Below are 27,234 nucleotides of genomic sequence, written 5' to 3' on the forward strand. Positions count from 1 at the left end.
TTATTTAGGATAAACTTTAAATGAAGCGATATCTGAACGAGACGCTGCTGATCTGAGGCTCTCGCTGTTCTCTGCATGTGGAGCGGTCGGATTGGCTTCAGACTTTTTTCTCCGCCCCCGTTGCGCCGGCTACTCTCGCCGATCATCCAGGCGAGACACAACGGCATCTCAAACACACCTATTGTCAGGAGGGACACTCTGATAACGATGAAGCGAACACGATGCCTCCAACATGTAGCGTGTGTACAGCAAATGTGAAAATATCTGCCACCCCTGTGGTGCTTTAGGATTGTTGTGAAAGTGCCAGTGCAGAATGACGTGTCCACAGTAAACACTGTCATAACAAATGTTCATACGTTTATGCTGAGACTCATGGACTCACATAATGAAATGATGATTGTTTTTATTCAGCCTGAGCAGGACCAGGTCCAGCTCACTGGACTTTAGTCCCTGTTTGATTTGTCGGCCTCTTTTTCCTGTGGACCTTTTTGAGTCTGAAATAAAGATTGATTGAGAGCAACATTAAAACATCAGCCTGTGAAGAAAAACAGTCTCTTTAATCTGATCGTTTACAACTTCCTGGAACATTTGTAAAATGACTAAACAATTAACCGTCACAATGCTTTTTTTACTCTTTGGTTTATTTTCATTTTATTTATTTATTTCATTCAAAAGTGATGTTATGCAATCACAATAAAACCGCCAACACAGTATGAATGAAACAGAGCAAGTCTTATAATATCTGCCCCTTTTGTTACTTCACACTTTACACTTCACACTGTTGTCCTTTGGAAACTGGTATGTATTTATGTCTACATACATATATTTACAGTCTTATGTATCTATCTATATATATATATATATATATATATATATATATAGATATAGATATAGATATAGATATAGATATATATATCCTAAATCCTACCAATGGCTGGACAGAGCCGGACTAAAGGACAGCACAGAGGCTCATCATGGCTGCACAGGAGCCTTGAGCACCAGACAAGACCCCAGGTGTAGACTGTGCAAAGAGGCCAATGAGACAATCCAGCTTTACAGAACTGCAGGGTGTAAGAACATAACTGCAGGTGTAAGATGCTGGCAGGGAAAGCTTACATGGAGCGCCATAACCAAGTGGCTGGTATAGTGTACAGGAACATCTGTGCAGAGTATGGGCTGGAAACCCCAAGGTCAAAGTGGGAAACACCTCCAAAGGTGGTCGAGAATGACCGAGCCAAGATCCTGTGGGACGTCCAGATCCAGACGGACAAAATGGTAATGAACCAACCGGACATTGTGGTGGTGGACAAAGAGCAGAGGAGCCGCTGTGGTCGACATAGCAATACCAAGACTTCAACATCAGGAAAAAGGAACATGAGAAACTAGAGAAATACCAGGGGCTCAGAGAAGAGCTGGAGAAAACCTGGAGGGTGAAGGCATCAGTGGTGCCCGTGGTCGTTGGGGCACTCGGGGCAGTGACCCCCAAACTGGAGGAGTGGCTCCAGCAGATCCCAGGAAATACATCAGACATCTCGGTCCAGAAAAGTGCAGTTCTAGGAACAGCAAAGATACTGCGCAGAACCCTCAAGCTCCCAGGCCTCTGGTAGAGGACCCGAGCAGGAGGAAAAAGAGACCGCCCGCGGAGGGTGAGGAAGAGTTTTTTTTTTATTTTTTTATATATATATATATATATATATATATATATATATATATATATATTTATATATTTACAGTATTAACAGATGTGTTTGTTTTCTATATTCAGTTTTTCAATATAGAACCTTCGTATTCTTGAATGTTTACAAATAGTCAAAAAGAAACCGTCGTGTTCATGTTTGTTCAGATCAAATATCCCACATTATTCATGTCCAAATACTTCATACTTTTTAACATTGTAGCTTTTATGTGTATTTTAAACTCCAGGAGAGTTTCTGACTTTTTCACGTCTTTCTGGAGTTTATTCCATGACCTGATTCCTGTCACTGTAACAGTTTGTTCTGTTGCTTTAGAATCGAACCTGGGTTTGTTAAAGACGTTCCTTTCAGATTATACTGACTTTCTCTTTTCTCAAACATTTCAAACATGTTCACTGGATATATTTTCTATTTGCTTTATACAAAACCTGGAGGATATTATAGTATATTATATTATAGTCGACTGTATCCTCAAGTTTTAGTAACTTACATTTAATAAAGAGTGGATTGGATGGATCTGTATATCTAACATCATGTATTGTTTTCAGAGCCCGTTTGTTTATAAGTTTCACAGGTTGAGCCCCACATTTCCACACAGTGAGTTAAATATGGTAAATCCTTGTGTTGTATAAAGTGAGTAAAGTCATGTTTCCTGTAGAGAGAAGTGGGCGGGAAATGATGTGAAATAAAAACATCAAACCCTGCGCATGCGCGATGTACTGACCGTGTTCGGGGGGCATGCGCATGCGCACTTTGAACGTTTGGTCAAATCGGGCAGATCTTCGTAACGGGAAACAGCGCGAGGCTTTGTGGTCACCGGGACTTTGTTCAGGTAAATTAAACATGTCGTTTATTCCACGCGTCACGTGAGGCGGTTTGACACATTTACAGTTTGTTTGTTTGTTTGTTTGTTTCACTTTAATGATGTTTCTTCACCGGAAACAACAGCTCCGGAAACAGATACGGATCAGTTCTGTTCGTTTAAGGCCCGGAAATCCGCAACAAAACAAACTGTAAACCTCAAAGCTGCGTTTAAACAGTTCACATGTCAAATGCATTTGTAAATGTAATAATTCAATCAGATGCAAAATGCATAATTATAGATGTTTTAAATGTATATATTACGAATAAATATATTTATAATAATACATGTCAAAGATCTAATGATGTGCAACGTCGAGATGCACTTCTTTGTCGAGCTGCACTGACAGTATCAGTGCGCATGTCTTTGTCTCTCATTATTAACAGCTGGTAAACTTTGTCTTGCATAATATTACGTAACTAAAGAGCAGTCGACTCTTTCCTCAGACACTTTTACTACATTTAGACGCTCTTGCTTTATGATTATATTATATTATTATTATATTATATTATTGATATTTAGAAAATAGAAAGCAACATGTACAGATAAATGATACAGCATCAGACCTGCGTGACATCAACTGCGGGGTTCCCCAAGGCTCGATACTCGGGCCATTACTGTTCATATTATACATGAATGACTTTGTAAAAGCATCGGACAAACTGCAGAGTATTTTATTTGCCGATGATACATTATTTTACTCAGGGAAAGATATACAGGAGAAAAAACAAGTAGTAAATGAAGAACTAAAAAAATAATAATATTGGTTTGATCTAAATAAAGTGTCTCTCAATGTTAAAAAAACAAACTTTATAATATTCAGTGACAAAAGAAAGACAGTTGATGCATCAATAGAAGTGTCGTCATTGATGAAGACCTCAAGTGGACGTCACATATAAACTACACAAGAGGAAAAATAGCAAAATCCATCGCGGTGTTACATAAAGTCAAATACTCTCTAAATCAATCCGCTTTACTCACTTTATACAACACAATGATTTTACCATATTTAACTCACTGTGTGGAAATGTGGGGCTCGACCTGTGAAACTTATAAACAAACGGGCTCTGAAAACAGTACATAATGTTAGACATAGAGATCCATCCAATTCACTCTATTAAATGTAAGTTACTAACACTTGAGGATATAGTCGACTATAATATAATATACTATTATATCCTCCAGGTTTTGTATAAAGCAAATAGAAATTTTTTGCCAGTGAACATGTTTGAAATGTTTGAGAAACGAGAAAGTCACTATAATCTGTATTACATACCATTTTCCAAACAGTGTAAAGTGTGAAGTGACAAAAGAGGCAGATATTATAAGACTTTGCTCCGTTTCATTCACACTGTGTTGGCGGTTTTATTGTGATTGCATAACATCACTTTTGAATGAAATTGAATGAAATGATTATTGACAAAACTTGTACTTTTTCTTGTTTTTAAAGCCTATATTTTCAACAGACAGGTTTTTAAAGGCAAATTGTTTTAGCAGCTTCGTCACTCACTAATTACATGTAGAATAAACTTCCTATTTCCACAGTGACATGTATGAAATCATGTTATTTGCTGAAAAAGGGGAACTTGACGGCTGAATGTGAATGACTGGATAGTTCTGCACATGAGCAGCAACGGGAAGTCGTGCAACTCGACAAGACGTCTGTTTCCATTGTACCGGGTCTGTCCTGAACAACAGGGACTGATCCAAACGTGCAGCACTTACAGGGGGCGGGCCTTATGAGCTATAACTAACTTCTAACTCCTCCCTTTGAGCAGCACGAACACCTCTTCTGTTGTGAAAGATTCTGTTTGTTATATGTAAATACGACACTTGTTTGCAGCTGCTGCTCAAATAAACTAAACTAAAGACTTTATTGGCTCATGGCTGAAAACGCACTTTCATAATGACAATATTTCATTTCATTCTTTTTTCCCACACAGGCAGGATTTGATGACAGTATATTAGCCATGCCTGGAGAAATAGTGACATGTATGACTCACATTGTTTCCTCTGTCGTCTCTGTTCAGGCTGACGTCGTCTCCACCTGTTTGTGACTCTGTTAAAAATGTCCCAAACGCTGAGAGCTCTGGTGAACGAGCGTCTGGCTGCGGCGGCTGAGGAGATCTTTGTGCTGATTGAGAGGACGATCGCGGAGTATGAGGAGGAACTGTGTCGCTCCAAACAGGAGAACCAGAGGAAACAGCAGCTCCTGGACCAGGTTCTGAGCCCGAGGGTCCGACTGGGCCCAACGAGTCCCGGCCCCGAGCTGAGCCAGGACATCACAGAGACTAAAGAGCCGGAGGAGCAGAGCGTCAGACAGGAGGAGGAGCTGCCAGAGTAGGCTCCGCCCCTTTAAAGGAACAGGCCAGCGTTTTTCCATACTGAGATATGTTCTTACCTGAGCTTTGACGAGTTCTTTAGGACCTGTCTGATCTTCCCCCGTGCCTTCAGTCACGTAAACACAGCGCAGACGGCGTTAGCATTTAGCCTCTCCCTCTCTCCTCTATAGCTCCAAAACAGGTCAAGATAGAAGCTACCAAGCTCTTCCAGGAGTAGTTTGGCATCCGCACAGTAAAGTGAAGATTACTGCGCGGATGCCAAACTACTCCTGGTATTATTATGCCTTACAATATAGTCCCCCCTTTTATCCGCGTAGAAAATCCACACTGTTTAATTTTGTGTAATTATACTTTGTAGTGGAACACTTCACGTAACCATATTTAAATAGGGAAAACGTGGAAGAGCTTGGTAGCTTCTATCTTGACCTGTTTTGGAGCTATAGAGGAGAGAGGGAGAGGCTAAATGCTAACGCCGTCTGCGCTGTGTTTACGTGACTGAAGGCACGGGTGAAGATCAGACAGGTCCTAAAGAACTCGTCAAAGCTAAGGTAAGAACATATCTCAGTATGGAAAAACGGTGGCCTGTTCCTTTAAACACATCACACAAACTGACAGTAGATTTTAAATATATGTAAATCCTTTTACAGGTCTGTCTGTGTGAAGAATGAAGAGTCCTCACTGCTTCAGCAAAGACAAACTGAGGGAGAGGACATCAGCTCAGAGACACATGAGGGACACACTGAGCACTCGTCTGACACTGACACTGATGACTGGGAACCGCCCAGCTTTCCAACTGCAAAAAGCACAGGTCTGTTCCCCAAATACACGTCTGCACCTCAGGCCAGCGTCCACAGCGGAGACGAGGCCGAAGACGAGGCCGGAGCCGACGGTGGAGCCGAGAGGACGGAGAACCGGTGCTCTGTTTGTAACAAGAAATGTGGGTCTAAGATGGCGTTAGTCGAACACAACAGGGTTCACACAGGAGAGAAACCTTACAGCTGTGCAGTTTGTAATCTAGGGTTTGCTCGCCAAAGTAATCTAAGATCACACACATTGACACACACAGGACAGAGACCTTACAGCTGTACGACCTGTAAGAAAACCTTTACCCGGAAAGATAATCTTGATTCACACACGAGACTTCACACGGGAGAGAAACTGTTCAGGTGTCAAACCTGTAATAAAACATTCGCCCAGAAAATAAGTTTGGATAAACACGTGAGGACACACACAGGAGAGAAACCTTACAGCTGCTCAGTGTGTGAGAAAACCTTTGCCCGGAAAGATGTCCTGGATTCACATAAGAGACTCCACACGGGACAGAAACCTTTCAAATGCACCGTCTGCAAGAAGGCGTTTAAGCGCAAAGGCGTTCTCCACAAACACACGAGAACTCACACCGGAGAGAAACCTTACAGCTGCTCAGCCTGTGACAGAGCGTTTTCCCGAAAATCTACTTTAGCTCGTCATAGAAAAACACACACAGCGGAGAAACCATTCAGCAGTTCCAACACAGTCAGCCCAAAGACATAAGGTCGTATTATCGCTGCTCTCTGAGAGGTCAAAGGTCGTTCATGTGGTGTTTCCCATCATTACGAGAGCACGTGAAGGCAGCGTCATCGTTTCCATTCAACATCAAGTAGCTCTCGATCGTCCAGTGCCAGTGAAGCGCTGCGTTCTGACTCGGGGGCGGGATCTCTGACTCGCCTTGTCTGTCAGGGTTGAGGTAAATACATTGAAATTGTATTTGATACTGAATACCTGCCTTAAAATGTACTTTGTGACATATTCCGTTACTCTGATCAAAGTACTGTAGTATTTTCACACTGATAATGACAAAGATTACGATTGTTTAACCTCACTTACCTTTAATGAACTCAGAAACTGCACAGGAGCAGCAGACACAGCGTCATGTGACACGTGTGTTCGTCTGACCTGTGGAATAAGGCGTTTAAAGCTTTATTTTATTTTAGGAGGAAAAACAGGTCAATGTTAAAAGTTCTTAATAATGTTGTGAATGTGGAGCTAAAATGTAGTGAGTGATACCGGGGTGTTTTCCTTTGATATTTATGAACAACAATAATAATAATACACAAAACTTGTACAGCGCTTTTCTGCACAAAGATGTTACGGGAAATAAAACAAAGGGAAAGTAACTGTACCAGAATACTGTTGCTCAAAATGAGTATTTAAATAAGTATTCTATGTACATGTATTTAGTTACACCCTATCAATGCTTACATGGCATTAAGAGTGTCTTTAGTTTTATTTAATTCCATTTGACATTAACAAAATTGACAAAGGTCATAATGTTAGAGCCAGATTGCGTCTGAATTTATGTTTCTACCACCAGGGGGCGTGGCCATTGTCTTCTGTAGGAAAGTTAACTCGGCCGTTCCTACGCCTTTGACCGTTTGTTTTGGTCATGATTGTGAAGTGTGTCCTCGAGTGGGACGGCCTTTGTCCTCCAGGAGGCGGGGTCATTGGTATACTTTTATTTATAAGTAAGTAAGTCATCGGTATTTATGTAGCGCTTTTCACAGACAGAGGTCACAAAGTGCTTTACACTGGACAGCAACACAAAACACACAATAACAAACAGTAAAAAGGCTCTTTAAAAGTCTCAGGACAGAGACGGACCTGCCGGGCCCGGTCTCCTGCCTCTCATATCTGTAACTCTCACATCTGTAACTCTCACATCTGTAACTCTCACATCTGGAACTCTCACATCTGGAACTCTCACATCTGGAACTCTCACATCTGGAACTTCATCTCTGGAGGAGAGTTTCCTCTCACAGTTTCAACAAATGCTCATGTGTTGCTCACGGTTCCATTTGACTGAACAGAACTGTTCCTCTGCTTCTTCTACAGGAACATGTTGTAAAAAGACGAGAAAATAACTGAGTTTATTTCACTGAACGCTTTAAAGTCCAGACTGAGACACTCGAGTCGACCTTTTTACCTTTAACTGTTTCATAATGTGTATAACGTGGAGGTCATTCTAATTCTGTATCTTTTGCTGCCTCTTGACCAGGACTCCCTGAAAAAAGAGTTTTTTAATGTCAATGGGACTTCCTGGTTAAATAAAAATATATATATGTATATTTGTATTAACTTTTCACTGGATGAGATTGATTAAAATAATTTGTCTAATAAAGCTGTAAGTATTTTTTATTGTTTGTATATGTAACGTCTTCTGGAAGAGTCGCTGCTCAGGCTTAAGAACATGACACGATGTCACTTCCCCAAATACAAGTCAGCACTAGAGTCTAGGCTCTCAGTCGTGCAGGAGTCGTCCATCTTCAGTGAAGGTTCTTCACCTCCTGCATATGAGGTGTGGAGCTTCAGCTCAGGGAGAACACAGCAGCTCCAGGCCTGGAGAGCTCTGTCGTGCTAATGAGGCTGAAACTCAGCCCAGGACAGATCAATATGCAGCTAATTAGCAATGATCAGCTGAGAATAGAGGGCGACACGGTGGCACTCACGCCTCACAGCTAGAAGGTCCCAGGTTCCCTTTTTCACTCACAGCAACTACTTAAAGAAAGTCTCCAGGTATCGGTTAATATCGGATATCGTGAGTTTGGACGACTCCACTTCTACTTGAGGAAATCACACTTAAAATAATATTACTGTGAATCATTTTTCTACCATTGAAACTGACCTGTACGTTAACAGAAAACAGAGGCGGCCTGAAACTGAAATCACACACGTACATTAGGTTTCGGGACAGGCGTCTCGGAGCAGCGGTCTGTGCTGAAGAAACGTCACTGTGAAGATCTGGTCGATGCTTCCTGTGACTGAAAGGGGAAAAACGCTGTCCAACAGTTTCTTCTGTCTCACTCTGTCCACGAGGCCTCTGGGATGAGCCTCGGTCTGCGCTTCATCCTCTGCAGGCGTCTGTGCTCCTTCAGAGGAAGAGCCTTTGTCCACCATCAGGTCCATATCAGGTCCATGTCAGGGGGGAGGAGACCCGTGACTCCCGATCACTTCGAACAGGGACGACACAAACACCAGCGCTCCATGAGGGGAAACGCCACCATGGCCTTCAAGGTGCCGTGGGATTTGGGAAAAGCCGCGCCCTGCACAGTCCAGGATGACTCGGGGATTCTCACAGATTAAAGAGGGGGTATTCTGCTTTTTTCAGTCCCACAGCACCAGTCTATATCACACTACAATGATGACAAACCTTCTGTTGGTCTGTAAATGCAGTCAATTAGAATAACTGCCTTGTATAAAATGTCTCTCTCAAAATGGCTGTAGTGAATGTCTTGAAATAGGCCTCTGTCTCTTTAAGAACCTCTGAGCCTCCGGAAATCCACAGGAGAGCGGCGAGATACGGGCGGCCGGAGCGGAGACTAGCGTTACGCCGGGCTCACACCAAGCGGGAAAAAAAAACGCTTTCCGTGGCTCAGCTTGCTCTACTTCCTTCGCCAGCCCCCCCGTGTGCAGGAGCGCGTGGAGGTGGGTTTGAGACGCAGCTTTTGCGCATGAGCCAATTACGCACAGGTGTCTGTCAGATCCAGCTCTGTGGTTGGTGGAGCCGCCGGAAATGGCTCTGTATTTGCATAGCGCTGAATTTTTTTAACGCTAGTTAAAACGCTAGTTGGTGTGAGCCCGGCGTAAACGTCACACCGCCTTTGCTCTGCCCAATCCCGTCAGACCTGGGAAGCTCAGCAGGGAAGGGCCTGGTCGGTGCTTGGATGGGAGACCGTTTAGTAACACCAGGAAGCCGAGCGAATGTATTGAGTGAGTGGTTGGTGGTGGTCGGAGGGGCCGATGGCGCAGACTGGTGGCCTCGCTTCCGTCAGTCTACCCCAGGGCAGCTGTGGTTACAATAGTAGCTTACCACCACCGAGTATGGAGTGGATGAATAATGCAATGTAAAGCGTCTTTGAGTGTCCAGAAAAGCGCTATATAAAACCAATGCATTATTATTATTATAAAAAGCTGGTTGCACGTGTCGACTACGCAGGACCGGAAGTGATTCTGTGGGTTGTTGTTGTGAAGCTAACGTTAGCTAGCTAAAAACAACGTTAGCTAGCTTGAGTCTTTTGTAAACACAGAGTCATTCTGCGTACAGCTTTTCTGCCTGGTTTGTTTTAACCACGTGTTCAGACTTATTTACATGAAATGAAGCTCTAAGCCGGTGTTTGTACGAGTTTAGCCGCTACAAAATGATTTGTCCACGTTCTGGGCATGCGCAGTTTGAAACGTGGTCCAAACCGGGCAGTGCTCCTGTTCGGGCGATAACACGGCTACAGGCTAACGTGTCCGGCTCCGGGGTTTTAATCATTCTGTGGAGGTTTCCGGGAAAGTAAGTGTTTTTAAAGACCTCAGAGAGTTACATGAGGATGTTTAGCACATTATGAAGAACTGCAACATTACGGCTGTGAAGTTTAATCTCTCTAAATTGTAGCTAATCGGCTGTTAGCTTCTCAGATCATGGAACGATCTGTGTCTGCGCCATCGAACCGTTTTTATGATGCTGTGAAATATAAGTATGATCTAAACATATGTATCTGAGGCAAAGTAAAAGTGTGAGTCAGCTTTGACCCCAGACTTTCCTTTTTTATTATTGTCTCGGAGAAAACAGGAAAACGATGATGGTTTGTCAAAGTGTTTATTACTTATTACTACTAAAATCACTGTAATATCTTTGAAGTCATTAGCAGGTGGTTAAAAACATACAAAATAAAACAATATAACCAGTACAAAGAATGGGGGGAGGAGTTACTGGCTACAATAGTAGAAGTATGGGGTGAATGAATAATGCAAATGTAAAGCGTCTTTGAGTGTCCAGAAAAGCCCTGTATAAAACCGATGTATTATCATTATTATTATTAAAACAACCTTCCAAAATCGCAGACGTTAAAAAAGAAATGCAATTGTTCTTTTCTTTAAAGAGGGGGTGTTCTGCTTTTTTCAGTCCCACAGCACCAGTCTATATCACACCACAATGATGACAAACCTTCTATTGGTCTGTAAATGCAGTAAATTAGAATAACTGCCTTGTATAAAATGTCTCTCTCAAAATGGCTGTAGTGAATGTCTTGAAATAGGCCTCTGTCTCTTTAAGAACCTCTGAGCCTTTAGACACGCCCCCTCCACACGCTGTCTGTCACATCAGTGGGGAGGGGGTTCTGCTGAGGAGCAGTGGTTGGTTACTCGGCTGGTGACGAAAGCTCGGAGGCGTCTCCAGGAGGTGGGGGCGTTCCTAGGAGGACTCAGGCAAACCTATCCCTAAAATGGCCGCCATCAGAGTTTTTACAGATTACTCAAAAATACGTGAATGTGCCAAGGCAACACTTCAGCCATGTTTTTAATGAGGGAATGACAGAATAACATGATGGAAAGCTTGAAAAAGTCAATTTTGCATAATACCCCCCTTTAAATAATATATATATCAGTTCTCGCTGTTTCAAACTGAGTTTTCCACTTGGCTAACAGATTGTTTTCTCTGTTTAGGCTGACGGCGTCACCACCTGAGTTTCTAACAATGTCTCTCGGTCAAACGCTGAAGATGGAACTGGTTAGAGCGAACGTCCAGATCCCAGAGAGTCCTGACCCCGAGCAGGAGCTCACAGAGACTCTGAGGATTAAAGAGGAGCCGGAGGAACCGAGCGTCAAACAGGAGGAGGAGCAGCTGCCAGTGTAGGCTCCGCCCCTTTAAACATGTCACACAAACTGACTCTGGTTTTATCCCCTTAACTCCCACCTGAACCGAGCACTTTTTCTCCAGTTTGGCTTTACCCCAGTCCAAAAGCTTCTGGAAAAAAGCAACAAAACTGGGACTAGAACAATGGATGAAAAAGTGGCTAAAATGTGACAAAAAAAATACAAAAATTTGACCAAAAAATGACAATAAATTCACAAAAATGAGTTGAATACCCAACAAAAAATGATGGAAAATAAATATGATGACTTGAGTAAAAAGATCCTCTCGGTTCAGGCGGGAGTTAAAAGGTTAAAGCGGCTCTAAGTGATCCCGTTTGCCGGTCTGGCACCGACGCATTACCGATACGCTCCACTAGATGCTCCACCATGTGCGCCACACTCGCAGACAGCAGAAAGACGGCGCTGCACCCCCCTCACCTGTTTATTATAACAGATCCATGCCCTCACCCCCGCATGCCCCCCCCCCCCCCCCACCATGTAAACACAAACACGTGAAGAAGAAGAAGAAGAAGAAGGAGACGCAGCAACAGTTAGCGGCTAACAGGTTAGCATTATGACAAGTTTACATAAAGATGGTGACCTGACAAACATGTGACCGACCTGAAATCCTCCTGTTTATTAATCCAACATCTACAGGAGCCTCAGGGCTTTTTCCTCCTCATGATCACAAAGCAAAGCAGCACCGGAGGAAAGGCTGAGGCGTTCAAGGGTTGCAGAAAAGTACTGCACTGTAAACTTAGTTCTAAATGGAATTATTATGTTCTAAATGTCCAAACACAGCAGATTTCACGACTGACACCTACTTATGTTTATATGCAAATCCTTTTTCAGGTCTGTCCCAGAGTCCAGGTCTGTCTGTGTGAAGACTGAAGAGTCCTCACTGCTCCAGCAAAGACAAACTGAGCACCGAGAGGAGGCGCAGGGAGAGGACATCAGCTCAGAGACACATGAGGGACACACTGAGCACTCGTCTGACACTGACAATGACGACGACTGGGAACCGCCCGGCTTTCCAACTGCCAAAAGCACAGGTCTGTTCCCCAAATACACGTCTGCACCTCAGGCCAGCGCTGGAGGAGAGAAAGAAGAAACTCCAGGAGCTGAGAGGAAGAGGAGGCATCAGTGCTCTGTTTGTTTCCGGGGGTTTAGGAACAAAGGTAATTTAGAAATGCACATCAGAGTTCACACTGGAGAGAGACCTTTCAGCTGCACCGTCTGCGAGAAAACATTTAACAGAAAAACTCACTTGGATTTACACCAAAGACAACACACAGGAGAGCGACCTTACGGCTGTTCAATCTGTAACAAGGCCTTTACTCAGAAAGTGTGTCTAAATTTACACATGAGAACACACACCGGAGAGAAACCATACAGCTGCTCTGTCTGTAACAGGACTTTCATCCAGAAAGGTACTTTAGATTCACACATGAGAACTCACACGGGGGAGAAACCCTACAGCTGTTCTGTCTGTGAGAAAACGTACACACAAAAAGGTGGCCTCGTCAGACATGAGCAGAAACACACAGGAGAGAAACTTTACAGCTGTTCTGTTTGTAGCAGGTGTTTCGTCCAAAAAGGCACCTTGGATTCACACATGAGAACACACACGGGAGAGAAACCCTACAGCTGCTCTGTCTGTGAGAAAACCTACACCCAGAAAAGTGGTCTGGTCAGACATGGACAGAAACACAAGGCAGAGAGTTCTTCCAGCTCCGTCTGTGGAGAAACGTTTGCTGAGAAACGCATCATCGTTTGTGTCAGAAAAACATGAATGAGAGTGAACGGGCGACTGGTCCTTCCTGTAAAGCGCTTTATAAGTTAATTCAATTCATTTTTCAGAGTTATGAATGAATGAATATTTATTTGGATCAGGAACAAAACATAAAAACACAAACTTATATGAAGTCAAACCCGCCGTGATGGAGGCGGGTGTGAGCTCCGTATGTGCAGCTCATCTGGACAGACAATGTTGTTTCACCTTTTGCACATTTTAGATTCGGCTGTTTGAAAAGGAGTGGGGGGGAGTAAACTCTTGTTTAGTCCCGCCCCTTTATAAGGGACTATATGAAATGTTAAAATGATGTATTTTCCTCCCCCTACATCAGGGTTAGGCAAGTTTTCTTAACGGAGGGCAATTTTTTTCATTGTAAAAAGACCGAGGGTCGAAGCCGCCAGTTTTAGGCCAAAGTAAAGCACGACACTGGAAACATGACCAACTTAAATGAGATAAATGACTTAAAATTGCTTGAATAAAGGTTTTTTATGTTGAATTTGAGTCTGTTTGGACTAATGTAAGATAAAGATACAAATGCTGATGTCAATGGAACAAACATACACTGCGTTCCAAATTATTATGCAAATGACATTTTTCTAAGATTTTCTAAATTGTCAACTCAAATGAGAGTCAGCATAATTTTTAAGTCTTTACCTGGTAGAGGATCATTTAAATGTGGTGGAAAAAATTTCCTAGTGATAACAGTATTTTTTTCAAAAATAAATATAGTAAAAACCTCAAAATCCACTGTTCCAAGTTATTATGCAACTCATCGTTTTAATACATTTTAAAGCTCGTAATTAACTGAAAATGGTCATTTGTTGTATTTGTTGCATTAGGAGGTCATACTTACTGAAATCAAAAGCTATTTCAATCAAAAAAATATTAACAGGTCAAGTTATATTTTAACATAGGAGCCCTTGTGTGATAGCAGCTTCAAAATTCTTAAATCCATTAAAATTGTAAGTTTTTGGAGAGTTTCTGCTTGGATTTCTTTGCAGGATGTTAGAATAACCTCCCAGAGCTGCCGTTTGGATGAAAACTGCCTCCCACCCTCATTGAAGTTTTTTTTGTTGAGGCTCCAAAGGTTCTCAACAGGGTCGAAGTCAGGGGAGGAGGGGGTCCACATCATGAGTTTCTCTCCTTTTATGCCCATATCAGCCAGTGATGCAGAGGTTTTCTTTACAGCAGGACATGGAGCGTTGTCATGCATGAAGAGGATCTTGTTCGGGAAAACGCGGCTCTTCTTTTTGTAGCATAGAAGACAGTGGTCAGTCAGAAACTCCACATATTTTTCAAAGGTCATTTTCACACCTTCAGGGATCCTAAAAGGGCCTAAAGGGGCCGACCAGCTCTCTCACCATGATTCTGGCCCAAAACATGACTCCGCCACCCCTTTACTGACGTCACAGCCTTGTTGGGACATTGTGGTCATTCACCAACCATCCACTACTCCATTGATCTGACCATCCAGGGTCACACGGCCTCATCAGTGAACAAGACTGTTTGAAAATGAGTCCTCATGTATTCCTGAGCCCGTTGCAGCCGTTTCTGTTCATCAGCTTCAATTAACCATTTAGGGGAGGCCCGGATAGAAGGTTTATGCACAACTGCAGCCTCTGGAGGGTCCGACACCTTGATGTTTGGGAGACTCCAGAGGCACCAGCAGCTTCAAATACCTGTCTGCTGCTTTGTAGCATCTGTTCTCATAATCTGATGTGTTTGTCTGGGAGAAACCGTCCATATTGTGCCCTTGTCGGCACAAAACGGAGTGTGTCTGAATCATCCACAGATCTCTTATCTGTATGATGATTAAGCTTAATCTTTCATGAAATATTGAAGGTTTTCATACCTAGACCAAGGCATTCAACTATTTCACGCTTTTCATCAGCAGAAAGTCCCTTTTTCTTTACCATATTGCTTGAAAATGATGATCTGCATAATAAAGTGGACACCCTTTTTAAGTAGTTTTTCCCTTAACTGGGCTTAACCTGAAAACTAATCATCCCAGGTCTCTGAGATTAATGTCAGTGATTCATAGAGCCCCAAGACACGACACCATCCATGAGTTTCATTATTATTGCTTTTTTTTTTACCTGTTTGACACAAAAATCCAATTTGCATAATAATTTGGAACGCAGTGTAAAACCCACTTTGAAATCAGACAAATGAACTTTTACTTTTAAAAACATTTGTTTTTCACTTGAAATTATACAAAATAATCTGAGTTAAGAGAATAATGACTTGTTCCATTGGTGATAAGATGTTTTATCTGATCTAAGACCAGACCAAATCTACTCAAACTTTAGATTGAATCTCTTAATTCAAGTAGGTTTCTGTCATTTCTTCCTTAAAATCATTATTTTTCCAGTGCACTTTCTCCAAATGCCAGAGTTTTGCATAATATGATCTAATTGGGTGTGCTGACAGTATTTCTTCCATTTAACCCTAAAAATATTAAAGTACTTTCTGAATTGTGTCATAATGTTTCTCAAAATCATCTTGAGGGCCAGAGGTTCTGTCGTTGCCTACCGAGCTTAATATAGAAGCTGCAGTTACACGTATGACCTGAGGTGGCAGGACTGAGTATAAAATGACCAACTTGCGTCCAGTCTCTTTAACCCCTTAACTCCCACCTGAACCAAGCACATTTTCTCCAGCTTTACCCCAATCCAAAAGCTTCTGGAAAAAAGTTGTGAAAATAACAACAAAACTGAGACGAAAACAAGGATGAAAATCTGACAAAAAATGATGGAAAAATGGCAAAAATGTCACAAGAAATTGACAAAAAAATGTCGAAGAAATTACAAAAATGTGATTTAAAAAAAAAAAAAGACCAAAAAAATACAAAAATGTGACCAAAAAATGACGAAAAATTGACGAAAAAATGACAAAAAAGTTACAAAAATGAGTTGAATACCCAACAAAAAAATGATGGAAAAAAAAAATCTGATGACATGAGGAAAAAGATCCTCTCGGTTCAGGCGGGAGTTAAGAGGTTAAAGTACTCTCAGTATCATGTGACCTGTGATCTAAATCCATCAGGGACACTGTGTGAATCTCACCTACGAATCAACATCTGGTTTACAACAGCTGCACATGAAGAGTCAGATTTTCTTCAGATACAAACCTGGAGAATATCCTTTCTTTGTATCGATACTGAAACTGTCTGATATTTGGATCTGCATGTACTTTATTCCATATATTTATATTTTTTAAGTTAATCATAGTAAAACACATACAAATACACTTTCACACATTGTTACTGATGAGCCACATGTGTGAAGTTCAGAGACGACACTGTTTATTGAGTTCATTTTGCGAACAGGTCTAAGTTCCACTGCTGAATTTACGATTTGAAAGCTAAGGTCATGGATCGAGTTTATTTTTTCACTTCAATATGTTTTGAATGATTTATGAATGAACTAAACGGAAATAAATGAGAAATGAAAATAATGTTGTCCTTTTACTCGACTTTAGGCCCCGAACAGTCAAAATGTTCAGCACCAGAAGAAAATATCAAATGTGATTCTAAAGTGTGTTTTAACCCCTTAACTCCCACCTGAACCGAGCACATTTTCTCCAGTTTGGCTTTACCCCAATCCAAAAGCTTCTGGAAAAAACTGAGACGAAAACAATGATGGAAATGTGACAAAAGTGACGAAAAAATGACAAAAAATTTAGAAAAAATGGAAGAAAAAGTGACAAAAAATGGACAAAAAAGTGATAAGAATTTGACAAAAAAATGAGGAAAAAATTGACAAAAAAGTGACAAAAAAATATACAAAAAATATACAAAAAAATGACAAAAATGGACAAAAATTTTACAAAAAAGGGAGAAAAATTTGACGAAAAATTGAGAAAAAATGGACGAAAAAGTGACAAAAAATATACAAAAAAATTACAAAAATGGACAAAAAAGTGAGAAAATTTTGACAAAAAATGGAAGAAAAAGTGACAAAAATATGCAAAAAATTGACCAAAAAAATGACAAATGGACAAAATTTCGACAAAAAAGTGCCAACAAATTTACGAAAAATTGAAAAAATATTGATGAAAAAGTGACAGAAAATGGACATAAAAGGGATAAGAATTTGACCAAAAAAAATGCGAATAATTTGACAAAAAAGTGACAAAAAATGAACAAAAAAAATCAGAAAAGTGATGAAAAAAATCTGACGTGAGGAAAAAAATCTATTTCGTTTTGTAGGTCTTTCAAATGAGGCGTCACACTGACCTACAGGATTTGGGTAAAGCTGAACTGGAGAAAACGCTCTCGGTTCAGGCGGGAGTTAAGAGGTTAATAATGAATAATTATCACAGAAAAATAACAGCGATATATCAGTATCATATAAATAAAATAACCGATCGACGCCACTGGTTTTAACACATTTTACTGACGCGCGACATGACACGTCCTGACATGCGCAGTTCGCCGGTGTGACCACATTCGGGCGGCGCTGCGGATCAGGCACCGACATGAGGCTAAAGTCCGAGTGTTTTCATCAGAGCGGGACGTTGTGCGGGTGAGTTTAAGAGTTTCATTAAACCACGTGTCACGTCAGGTCGTCTCAAACCTTTGGCGTCAGTTTGTTGTTTCTGCTTCACTGAATAATTATATTTAAAACCGTTTGAATCGCCCAGAACAGAAGCAGCGGCTAATCGGCTGTTACTGTTAGCTTCAGCCGCTGCGGGAGGAACATGTGTTTGTTTTGTGTCATCGTCATGTCATGTGTGAAATACGTGCCTGGAAACGCGTGCACGGCCTGATTCAGAGTCAGAGCGTGAAGTTCAGCTGGAAACTGTAGTTCTGCAAACTGCGCTGCGCGAGGCCTCGGGTTTTCACTTCCTGTCTCTAACGGACTAAACTAAACGAATGTTCCATGTTCCTGATAACTGGAGAATTTCCGACCTCTGACTTGGAAAAACGCCTTAAACTGATCATTACAGCGTGAACAGGGGTTTGAGTTCAGAGATGACAGATGAAGACGACAATGGCGACCCCTGTGGTGAAGAAGTGTTGCTGCATGACGACCCTTCATCGAAATCACAATCAGGCTGCGTCCGAAACGAGCAGCTCTTACGCCAAACCGGATGTGCGTCAGCGTCCGCCATGACAAGATGCTTCCGAATTGGGCTGTCAGTTAGGAAGGAGTTAGGAAAAGGAGCCTCGATGCTAACTATCATAGCCACTTTAGCATAGGGACCTCTGGTGCTAACTATCATAGCCACTTTAGCATAGGGACCTCTGGTGCTAACTATCATAGCCACTTTAGCATATGGACCTCTGATGCTAACTATCATAGCCACTTTAGCATAGGGACCTCTGATGCTAACTATCATAGCCACTTTAGCATAGGGACCTCTGGTGCTAACTATCATAGCCACTTTAGCATATGGACCTCTGGTGCTAACTATCATAGCCACTTTAGCATAGGGACCTCTGATGCTAACTATCATAGCCACTTTAGCATAGGGACCTCTGATGCTAACTATCATAGCCACTTTAGCATAGAGGCCTCTGTTGCTAACTATCATAGCCACTTTAGCATAGAGGCCTCTGTTGCTAACTATCATAGCCACTTTAGCATAGGGACCTCTGATGCTAACTATCATAGCCACTTTAGCATAGGGACCTCTGGTGCTAACTATCATAGCCACTTTAGCATAGGGACCTCTGATGCTAACTATCATAGCCACTTTAGCATAGAGGCCTCTGGTGCTAACTATCATAGCCACTTTAGCATAGGGGCCTCTGGTGCTAACTATCATAGCCACTTTAGCATAGGGACCTCTGGTGCTAACTATCATAGCCACTTTAGCATAGGGACCTCTGGTGCTAACTATCATAGCCACTTTAGCATTGAGGCCTCTGTTGCTAACTATCATAGCCACTTTAGCATAGGGGCCTCTGTTGCTAACTATCATAGCCACTTTAGCATAGAGGCCTCTGTTGCTAACTATCATAGCCACTTTAGCATAGAGGCCTCTGTTGCTAACTATCATAGCCACTTTAGCATAGGGGCCTCTGGTGCTAACTATCATAGCCACTTTAGCATAGGGACCTCTGGTGCTAACTATCATAGCCACTTTAGCATTGAGGCCTCTGTTGCTAACTATCATAGCCACTTTAGCATAGAGGCCTCTGTTGCTAACTATCATAGCCACTTTAGCATAGAGGCCTCTGTTGCTAACTATCATAGCCACTTTAGCATAGAGACCTCTGGTGCTAACTATCATAGCCACTTTAGCATAGAGGCCTCTGTTGCTAACTATCATAGCCACTTTAGCATAGGGGCCTCTGGTGCTAACTATCATAGCCACTTTAGCATAGGGACCTCTGGTGCTAACTATCATAGCCACTTTAGCATAGGGACCTCTGGTGCTAACTATCATAGCCACTTTAGCATTGAGGCCTCTGTTGCTAACTATCATAGCCACTTTAGCATAGAGGCCTCTGTTGCTAACTATCATAGCCACTTTAGCATAGAGGCCTCTGTTGCTAACTATCATAGCCACTTTTGCATAGAGGCCTCTGTTGCTAACTATCATAGCCACTTTAGCATAGGGACCTCTGGTGCTAACTAGCATAGCCACTTTAGCATAGGGACCTCTGGTGCTAACTATCATAGCCACTTTAGCATAGGGACCTCTGGTGCTAACTAGCATAGCCACTTTAGCATAGGGACCTCTGGTGCTAACTATCATAGCTACTTTAGCATAGGGACCTCTGATGCCAACTATCATAGCCACTTTAGCATAGGGACCTCTGGTGCTAACTAGCATAGCCACTTTAGCATAGGGACCTCTGGTGCTAACTATCATAGCTACTTTAGCATAGGGACCTCTGATGCCAACTATCATAGCCACTTTAGCATAGAGGCCTCTGTTGCTAACTATCATAGCCACTTTAGCATAGAGGCCTCTGTTGCTAACTATCATAGCCACTTTAGCATAGGGACCTCTGGTGCTAACTAGCATAGCCACTTTAGCATAGGGACCTCTGGTGCTAACTATCATAGCCACTTTAGCATAGGGACCTCTGGTGCTAACTAGCATAGCCACTTTAGCATAGGGACCTCTGGTGCTAACTATCATAGCTACTTTAGCATAGGGACCTCTGATGCTAACTATCATAGCCACTTTAGCATAGGGACCTCTGGTGCTAACTATCATAGCCACTGTAGAATAGGGACCTCTGGTGCTAACTATCATAGCCACTTTAGCATAGGGACCTCTGGTGCTAACTATCATAGCCACTTTAGCATAGGGACCTCTGGTGCTAACTAGCATAGTCAATGTTTGGATCATTTGGATTTATTTTCTCCTTAAATGTCTTTGTTTGGACACTATGTTGTTGTTGGACACTAGGGGGCGACATGCACTTTTGTTTGGCCTGCACTCCACCAATAACTTTAAAGAAGAAGAAAAACAGCTGTTGGTGATGTCACTTCCCTTTCCCCTGTTTAAGGACGGATTGTTCAAAATGCAGCTGAAGCTCTAGTTCCCTGCACAGATCTAACAGTCATGAAAGGTTAAGGAGGTAGATGCTGATCATAGGAGATGGAGCGGAGAGTCTGAGGACGACATTAACCTGTCGTTAGAGCTGAACCTCATTGTTTTCTCTGTTTAGGCTGAAGTCGTCTCCACCGGTTTGTAACTTTGGAAACGCTGAAGATGGAGCTGGTCAGAGCGGAAACCCAGATTCCAGAGGGTCCTGAGCCTGAGCTGAAGCAGGAAATCCCAGAGACTCTGAGGATTAAAGAGGAGGAAGAGGAACAGAGCGTCAAACAGGAGGAGGAGCAGCTGCCAGTGTAGGCTCCGCCCCTTTAACCTCTTCACTCCCACCTGAACGGATCTAATCAAAAAGCTTCGTGGGACAAAAGCACCAAAACAGTCACAAAAAATGAGATTTTCAACAAAAATTCAACAAAAAAAAGACAAAATTCAACAAAAATGTGACAAAAATTCAACAAAAATGTGAAAAAAAATTCAACAAAAAAGTGACAAAAATTCTACAAAAATGTGAAAAAAATTCAACAAAAAAGTGACAAAAATTAAACAAAAAAGTTACAAAAATGCGACAAAAAAGTTACAAAAATGCGACAAAAAAGTGACAAAAATGCGACAAAAAAGTGACTAAAATTAAACAAAAATGCGACAAAAATTTGACAAAAATTCTACAAAAAATTGACAAAAAATAGACAAAAAATAGACAAAAAATAGACAAAAAATTGACAAAAAATAGACAAAAATTAAAAAAAAATCCATCAAAAATTCAATAAAAAAGTGACAAAAATTCAACAAAAATGTGAAAAAAATTCAACAAAAAAGTTACAAAAATGCGGAAAAAAAAGTGGCAAAAATGCGACAAAAAAGTGACAAAAATTCAACAAAAAAGTGACAAAAATTCAACAAAAATGCGACAAAATTTGACAAAAATTCTACAAAAATGTGACAAAAAATCGCCAAAAAATAGACAAAAAAAAAAAAAAAATCCAACAAAAATTCAATAAAAAAGTGACAAAAATTCGACAAAAAATCAACAAAAATTCGACAAAAAATCAACAGAAATTCAATAAAAATGTGACAAAAATTCAACAAAAAAGTGACAAAAATTCAACAAAAATGTGACAGAAATGGAAAAAAAAAGAAAGAAAAAACATACAAAAGGTGACACAACACAGTAAAAACACGAGGAAAAAGATCAGTTTTGTGGGTCTTAGCTTTCAAATGAGGTGTTACACAGGCCTATATAACGGCCAAAGAGACAGAATGCATTTGGTTCAGGCGGGTGGTAAGAGGTTAAACATGTCACACAAACTGACTCTGATTTTAAATATATTTATGTCTAAATCCTTTTTCAGGTCTGTCCCAGAGTCCAGGTCTGTCTGTGTGAAGACTGAAGAGTCCTCACTGCTCCAGCAAAGACAAACTGAGCACCGAGAGGAAGCGCAGGGAGAGGACATCAGCTCAGAGACACATGAGGGACACACTGAGCTCTCGTCTGACACTGACAATGACGACGACTGGGAACCGCCCAGCTTTCCAACTGCAAAAAGCACAGGTCTGTTCCCCAAATACACGTCTGCCCCGCGGACCAGCGCTGGAGACGAGAAAGGAGAGACGTCCGGAGCCGAGGGGAAGAAGCACCAGTGCCCGTTATGTTTCAGGAGCTTTGGGAAAAACAGTCATTTAGAAACACACATACGAGTTCACACGGGAGAGAAGCCTTACAGCTGTACAGTCTGTAACAAGGGCTTTACTGAAAAAGGAAATCTGAAATCACACATGAGAACACACACAGGAGAGAGACCTTACAGCTGCACCGTCTGCGGGAAAACCTTCACCCAAACAGGGAATCTGTATTTACACATGAGAACTCACTCCGGGGTGAAGCCCTACAGCTGCTCGATCTGTAACAAGACTTTTACCTCTAAGAGTAACTTGGAGTCGCACATGAGGAAACACACTGGGGAGGCGCCGTTCTGCTGCTCCATCTGCAACAAGACTTTTAATGTGAAATATCGACTGAACCTGCACATGCGAACGCACTCGGGGGAGAAACCTTACAGCTGCTTCGTCTGTGAGAAAACGTTTGCCCAAAGAGGTCATTTAGATTCACATATATTGATCCACACAGGGGAGAAACCCTACAGCTGTTCAATTTGTAACAAGACTTTCACCTGTAAAGGTAATTTAAATCAGCACATGCGGACACACACCTGAGAGGAGCCTTTCTGCTGATCAGTCTGTAACCAGGGTGTCCGCGGGGGCTTAAAAAGTCTAACATTGGGCCCATTTGGTCTTAAATCCAGGGTAAAAGGGAAAGACACGTCCAATATGAAACAACGTGGAGATAATCCTTCACTGTAAATATCCAACTCAAGCTCATGAACGGCATCATCACAATAAAGTTTGTCCAGATGTTGGGAAACACAAAGCGAACGCTCCTCTGCTCAGGGACAGAAGGAAAGAGAAAGTCCTGTTACTTTAGGACAGGGGTCGGCAATGTCAGGCCCGGGGGCCAAATCCAGCCCTTCAGCACAGAACCTCTGGCCCCCAAGATGATTTTGAGAAACATTATTATTCAAATAAGAGATCAAATACCTGTGAAAGTGTCTAAAAATGAGAGAAATAGTGTCAGTGTTTTAGATGTTCTGGCAGAACGTCCCACTGGGTCATTTTATATAAAGTAAAACGGGGATTCTAGACCCAAAAGTGGGTCGCGGAGCCATTTTCAGTGGGTCTAAAGGGAACTGAAACTGCATGGGAACACAATGCACAACATAGTGAGTTAACTTTTTTGTTATTGGGTTGTTTTGATCATTATACGAGCGATCGCGATGTCGTCACATCCGTTGGCCGTGGTCGGCATTTTACATTTTCATATTTGATAAACATTTTATTAAAATCCTTTAATCAGCAGAAACAATGTCCATAAACAGTGCATTGCTTCTCTTGCGCTGTAACAGATCTATCATGATATAAAACCGAGTTAGAGGCCTGGATGCATCAGCTGCCTACCAAACATCCGGCGAAAATTGCGCAAGTAAACAATAACAGCGATCGCTCGTATTTCAGTCTTGTTCAGCAAACACTTGGGTCCCGAAGCCACTTTAGAACCACTGATGTTAAACATTGGTATTTGCAGAAAAAAGTTCTTAACTTTCGGCTACAATGTTGAGGTTCGGCCCCGGGTGTTTTGGCGAAGATGAAAATCGTTCCTCCACGACCCAAACATACCGACCCCGCTTTAGAAACACGTTTCTCACTTTGTTCATCAAAACATCTGACAAACAAGTTTAGAAAACACAAAACCTGGACTAGATTCTGGCCTAATAATAATATCATTAAAATAATCATTAATGAGCTGTAAAGTTGACAGTGTTTTGTGTCGAAAAGCTGCTTTTATTTTTAGAAACAGTGAATGTTTCCCAGCTCAAGTATTACAAAGCATTTTAAATACACAAACTAAATATCTGTTGTCGATAATTGTGAGTAATTATTCAATCTCAATATTCTTATTATGGGATGAGGTTGTTAAAACTTGAACGGTTCTTACATTTGTTCATCCCACTGTGAAATCAGAAACAACAGTTTGACACTTGGATTTTTGTGACATTGATTTTCTTTACAGTCACATTTATATATCGCGCTTTCAAAAACAGGTCTTAGTTTTGAGATTTCGTGCTCTTAAAAAGGTCTTAAAAAGGTCTTAAGTCTTAAATGTGACTTGTCCAGCTCTGCAGACCCTGGTAACAGACTTTTAATGTAAAATATACACTGTAAATGTTCATATGAGAGAAACAAGTCTTTCACTATAAAAGTCAGACCGGGATCGACTGGAACACAAGCTCCACAGAAAGAGACTGAGCTGATTTATTTTTCTATGTTTCTTCTTCTTATGTATTTTCTTCTGGTCATGTTTGTATTAATCACAATCTACAGATTTTTTATCTCAAATAATTCTTGCCGTTATGAAATATCCATGAAGTCTCCAGACAAACTTAAACAATGAAAAGGCATTGTTGTTATTGTTGTTGTTATTATTATGACATGGTGGGATTTTGACGCAGAACTCTGAAGAAAAATGAAATAAAACAATGATCCTGAATGATAATGATCAGTTATTATAATAATGTGTTGAGTTTTCTGGACATACAAACACATTTATTATTTATTGTGAAATGAACCTTTTGGAATCAACGATCAGCAACAGTGATGTTCAAGAATCAGTAAATTAGCCCTGAAAGTTTGACTCTATAATGGTCTTCTCTGTACGTGTACGACCTTTGACCTTTGTCTGTACTAGTCTTTCCTCTGACTCTTGGTTTTGAAGCTCTCGGTGCTCCAGGTGCAGAACATCAGGCGTCTGAGCTGTGACCACAGGCTGATCTCACACAGACACATTATAGCCTCTAAGTCCTAACCCGAGCTCCTGACCTTTGACCTTTCATGGGGTCACCTGTTAGATCTGTGCAGTTGGTGAACTAGAGCTTCAGCAGCGTTTACCCAATTCAACCGTCCTTACCCAGAGGAAGTGACATCACCGACAGCTGCTGTTCTTCTTCTTTAACTCCTTAACTCCCACCTGAACCGAGCACATTTTCTCCAGTTTGGCTTTACCCCAATCCAAAAGCTTCTGGAAAAAAGCTGTGAAAATAGAAACAGAACTGAGACGAAAACAATGATGGAAATGTGACAAAAAAGTGACGAAAAATTGATGAAAAAGAGGCAAAAATGTCACAAGAAATTGACAAAAATTTGACCAAAAAAATGACAAATAATGTGACAAAAAAACAACAAAAAGTGATAAAAAAAAATTGACAAACAAATTACAAAAAATTGGCAAAAATGTCACAAAAAAATGACAAAAATTTGACAAAAAAATTACAAAAATGTGATTTAAAGAAAATGTCGAAAAAATGACAAAAAAGTTTAAAAAAAATGTGTTGAATACCCAACAAAAAATGATGGGGGAAAATGTGATGACGTGAGGTGAATGATCGTCTCGGTTCAGGCGGGAGTTAAGAGGTTAAGGTTATTGGCAGACTGCAGGCAAACAAGAGCGCATGTCGCCCCCTGCTGTCCTGCACATGGCAGCTGCAGTGGCTTATGGGACAAACACATGACACGTTTAGTTTGTCCATATCACATGTTCACGTATTTGATTAAACAAAGGAACAGGATTTATCAATTATTAAAAAAAACAAACAGCCATGAACATTTACTTTTCATAATTATTATTAAAAACTCAATCGAAATAAAATCCTCTTTGAATAACTTTGTCGAGGTTAGATTTGAAAAGAGGAGCCTAAATATTTACTAAAGTAAGAGTAATGTTACTTTGAAATCATTTTACTCAAATATATACTCAAGTAAAAGTAGGGAAAAAAAGTACTGTGAGTAACTGTTGAGGGTAAAAGTCTGGAAAACACAAACAAAATATGAAAACATCCTAATATTTCCAAAGAACAGTCCATAAAAATGTATTAAATACATATTTTTGAAGAATAAGAAACTACATATATCTTAGAGCGACATGAAGTTTTGTAACTTAAAAATGTACTCAAAGATACTTCAATACAATGATTACAATAATACTCAAATAGAAGTAAACAACACGTACAGAATCATAAAACTACCCTAAAAAGTGCAGTTGTGCAAAAAGTTACTCAAATACTGTAACTGAGTACTACCCGCCTCTGCATTAACCCCTTACTTCCCACCTGAACCACATTTTCTCCAGTTTGGCTTTACCCCAATCCAAAAGCTTCTGGAAAAAAGGTGTGAAAATAGCGACAGAACTGAGACGAAAACAATGATGGAAATGTGACAAAAATGTCGCAAGAAATTGACAAAAATTGACGGAAAAAAATGACCAAAAATTTGATAAAAATTTGACCAAAAAATGAAAAAAAATGTTACAAAAAAATGACAAAAAATTGATAAAAAATTGACGAAAAAATGAAAAAATATGACAAATTACCAAAAAATTACCAAAAAATTACCAAAAAATTACCAAAAATTTACAAAAAAATAACAAAAAAAATGACAAAAAAGTTATAAAAATGAGTTGAATGTGATGACGTGAGGGAAAAGATCCTCTCGGTTCAGGCGGGAGTTAAGAGGTTAACCCAATCCTAGAATCACGTTTGTCCAAGTACTGTCTTCATCAGAACGCATCAGCGCATGCGCGTTACTTACCACGTTCTGGACATGCGCACTTTGAACATTTGGCCACACCGGGCAGCCCTGCGGATCTGCTCACGACAGGTGGCGAGGCGCTCGTGTCGTTCGTGCTGCTCCGGGTAAGTCCGAACTTTTTACAAACTTTCTGTTACTTTTATGAACATTTCAGACTCAGTTTTGTAAAGTTAAAAC

At 41.0% G+C, this 27,234-nt stretch overlaps 3 protein-coding genes across 3 annotated transcripts in view; all 3 read left to right on the top strand.

Annotated features, from left to right (window-relative positions):
- The window catches only part of LOC306979179 (uncharacterized protein), a gene marked incomplete at its 3' end in the record, with an annotated part of 32,640 nt that extends 28,027 nt beyond the window's left edge, over positions 1 to 4,613 (top strand). Inside the window, exon 3 of the mRNA XM_079578034.1 lies at positions 4,587 to 4,613. Coding sequence (XP_079434160.1) covers positions 4,587 to 4,613 — 27 coding nt within the window. The remainder of the gene's footprint in view (positions 1 to 4,586) is intronic.
- An 11-nt stretch (positions 4,614 to 4,624) lies between these two features.
- LOC306979190 (uncharacterized protein) overlaps positions 4,625 to 27,234 on the top strand; it is a gene marked incomplete at both ends in the record, with an annotated part of 35,284 nt that continues 12,674 nt past the window's right edge. Inside the window, one exon of the mRNA XM_079578045.1 lies at positions 4,625 to 4,792. Within this exon, the coding sequence (XP_079434171.1) occupies positions 4,625 to 4,792 (168 nt within the window). The remainder of the gene's footprint in view (positions 4,793 to 27,234) is intronic.
- Positions 21,025 to 23,103, top strand: LOC306969143 (uncharacterized protein; the record flags this gene model as incomplete). Its single annotated transcript, XM_079564743.1, has 2 exons — positions 21,025 to 21,161; positions 22,215 to 23,103. The coding sequence occupies 2 exons, from the start codon at positions 21,025 to 21,027 to the stop codon at positions 23,074 to 23,076; spliced, it is 999 nt and encodes a 332-aa protein (XP_079420869.1). The 3' UTR covers positions 23,077 to 23,103.

Source organism: Gobius niger, assembly GCF_951799975.1.
Source record: "Gobius niger genome assembly, chromosome: 1".
Lineage (NCBI taxonomy): Eukaryota > Metazoa > Chordata > Actinopteri > Gobiiformes > Gobiidae > Gobius > Gobius niger.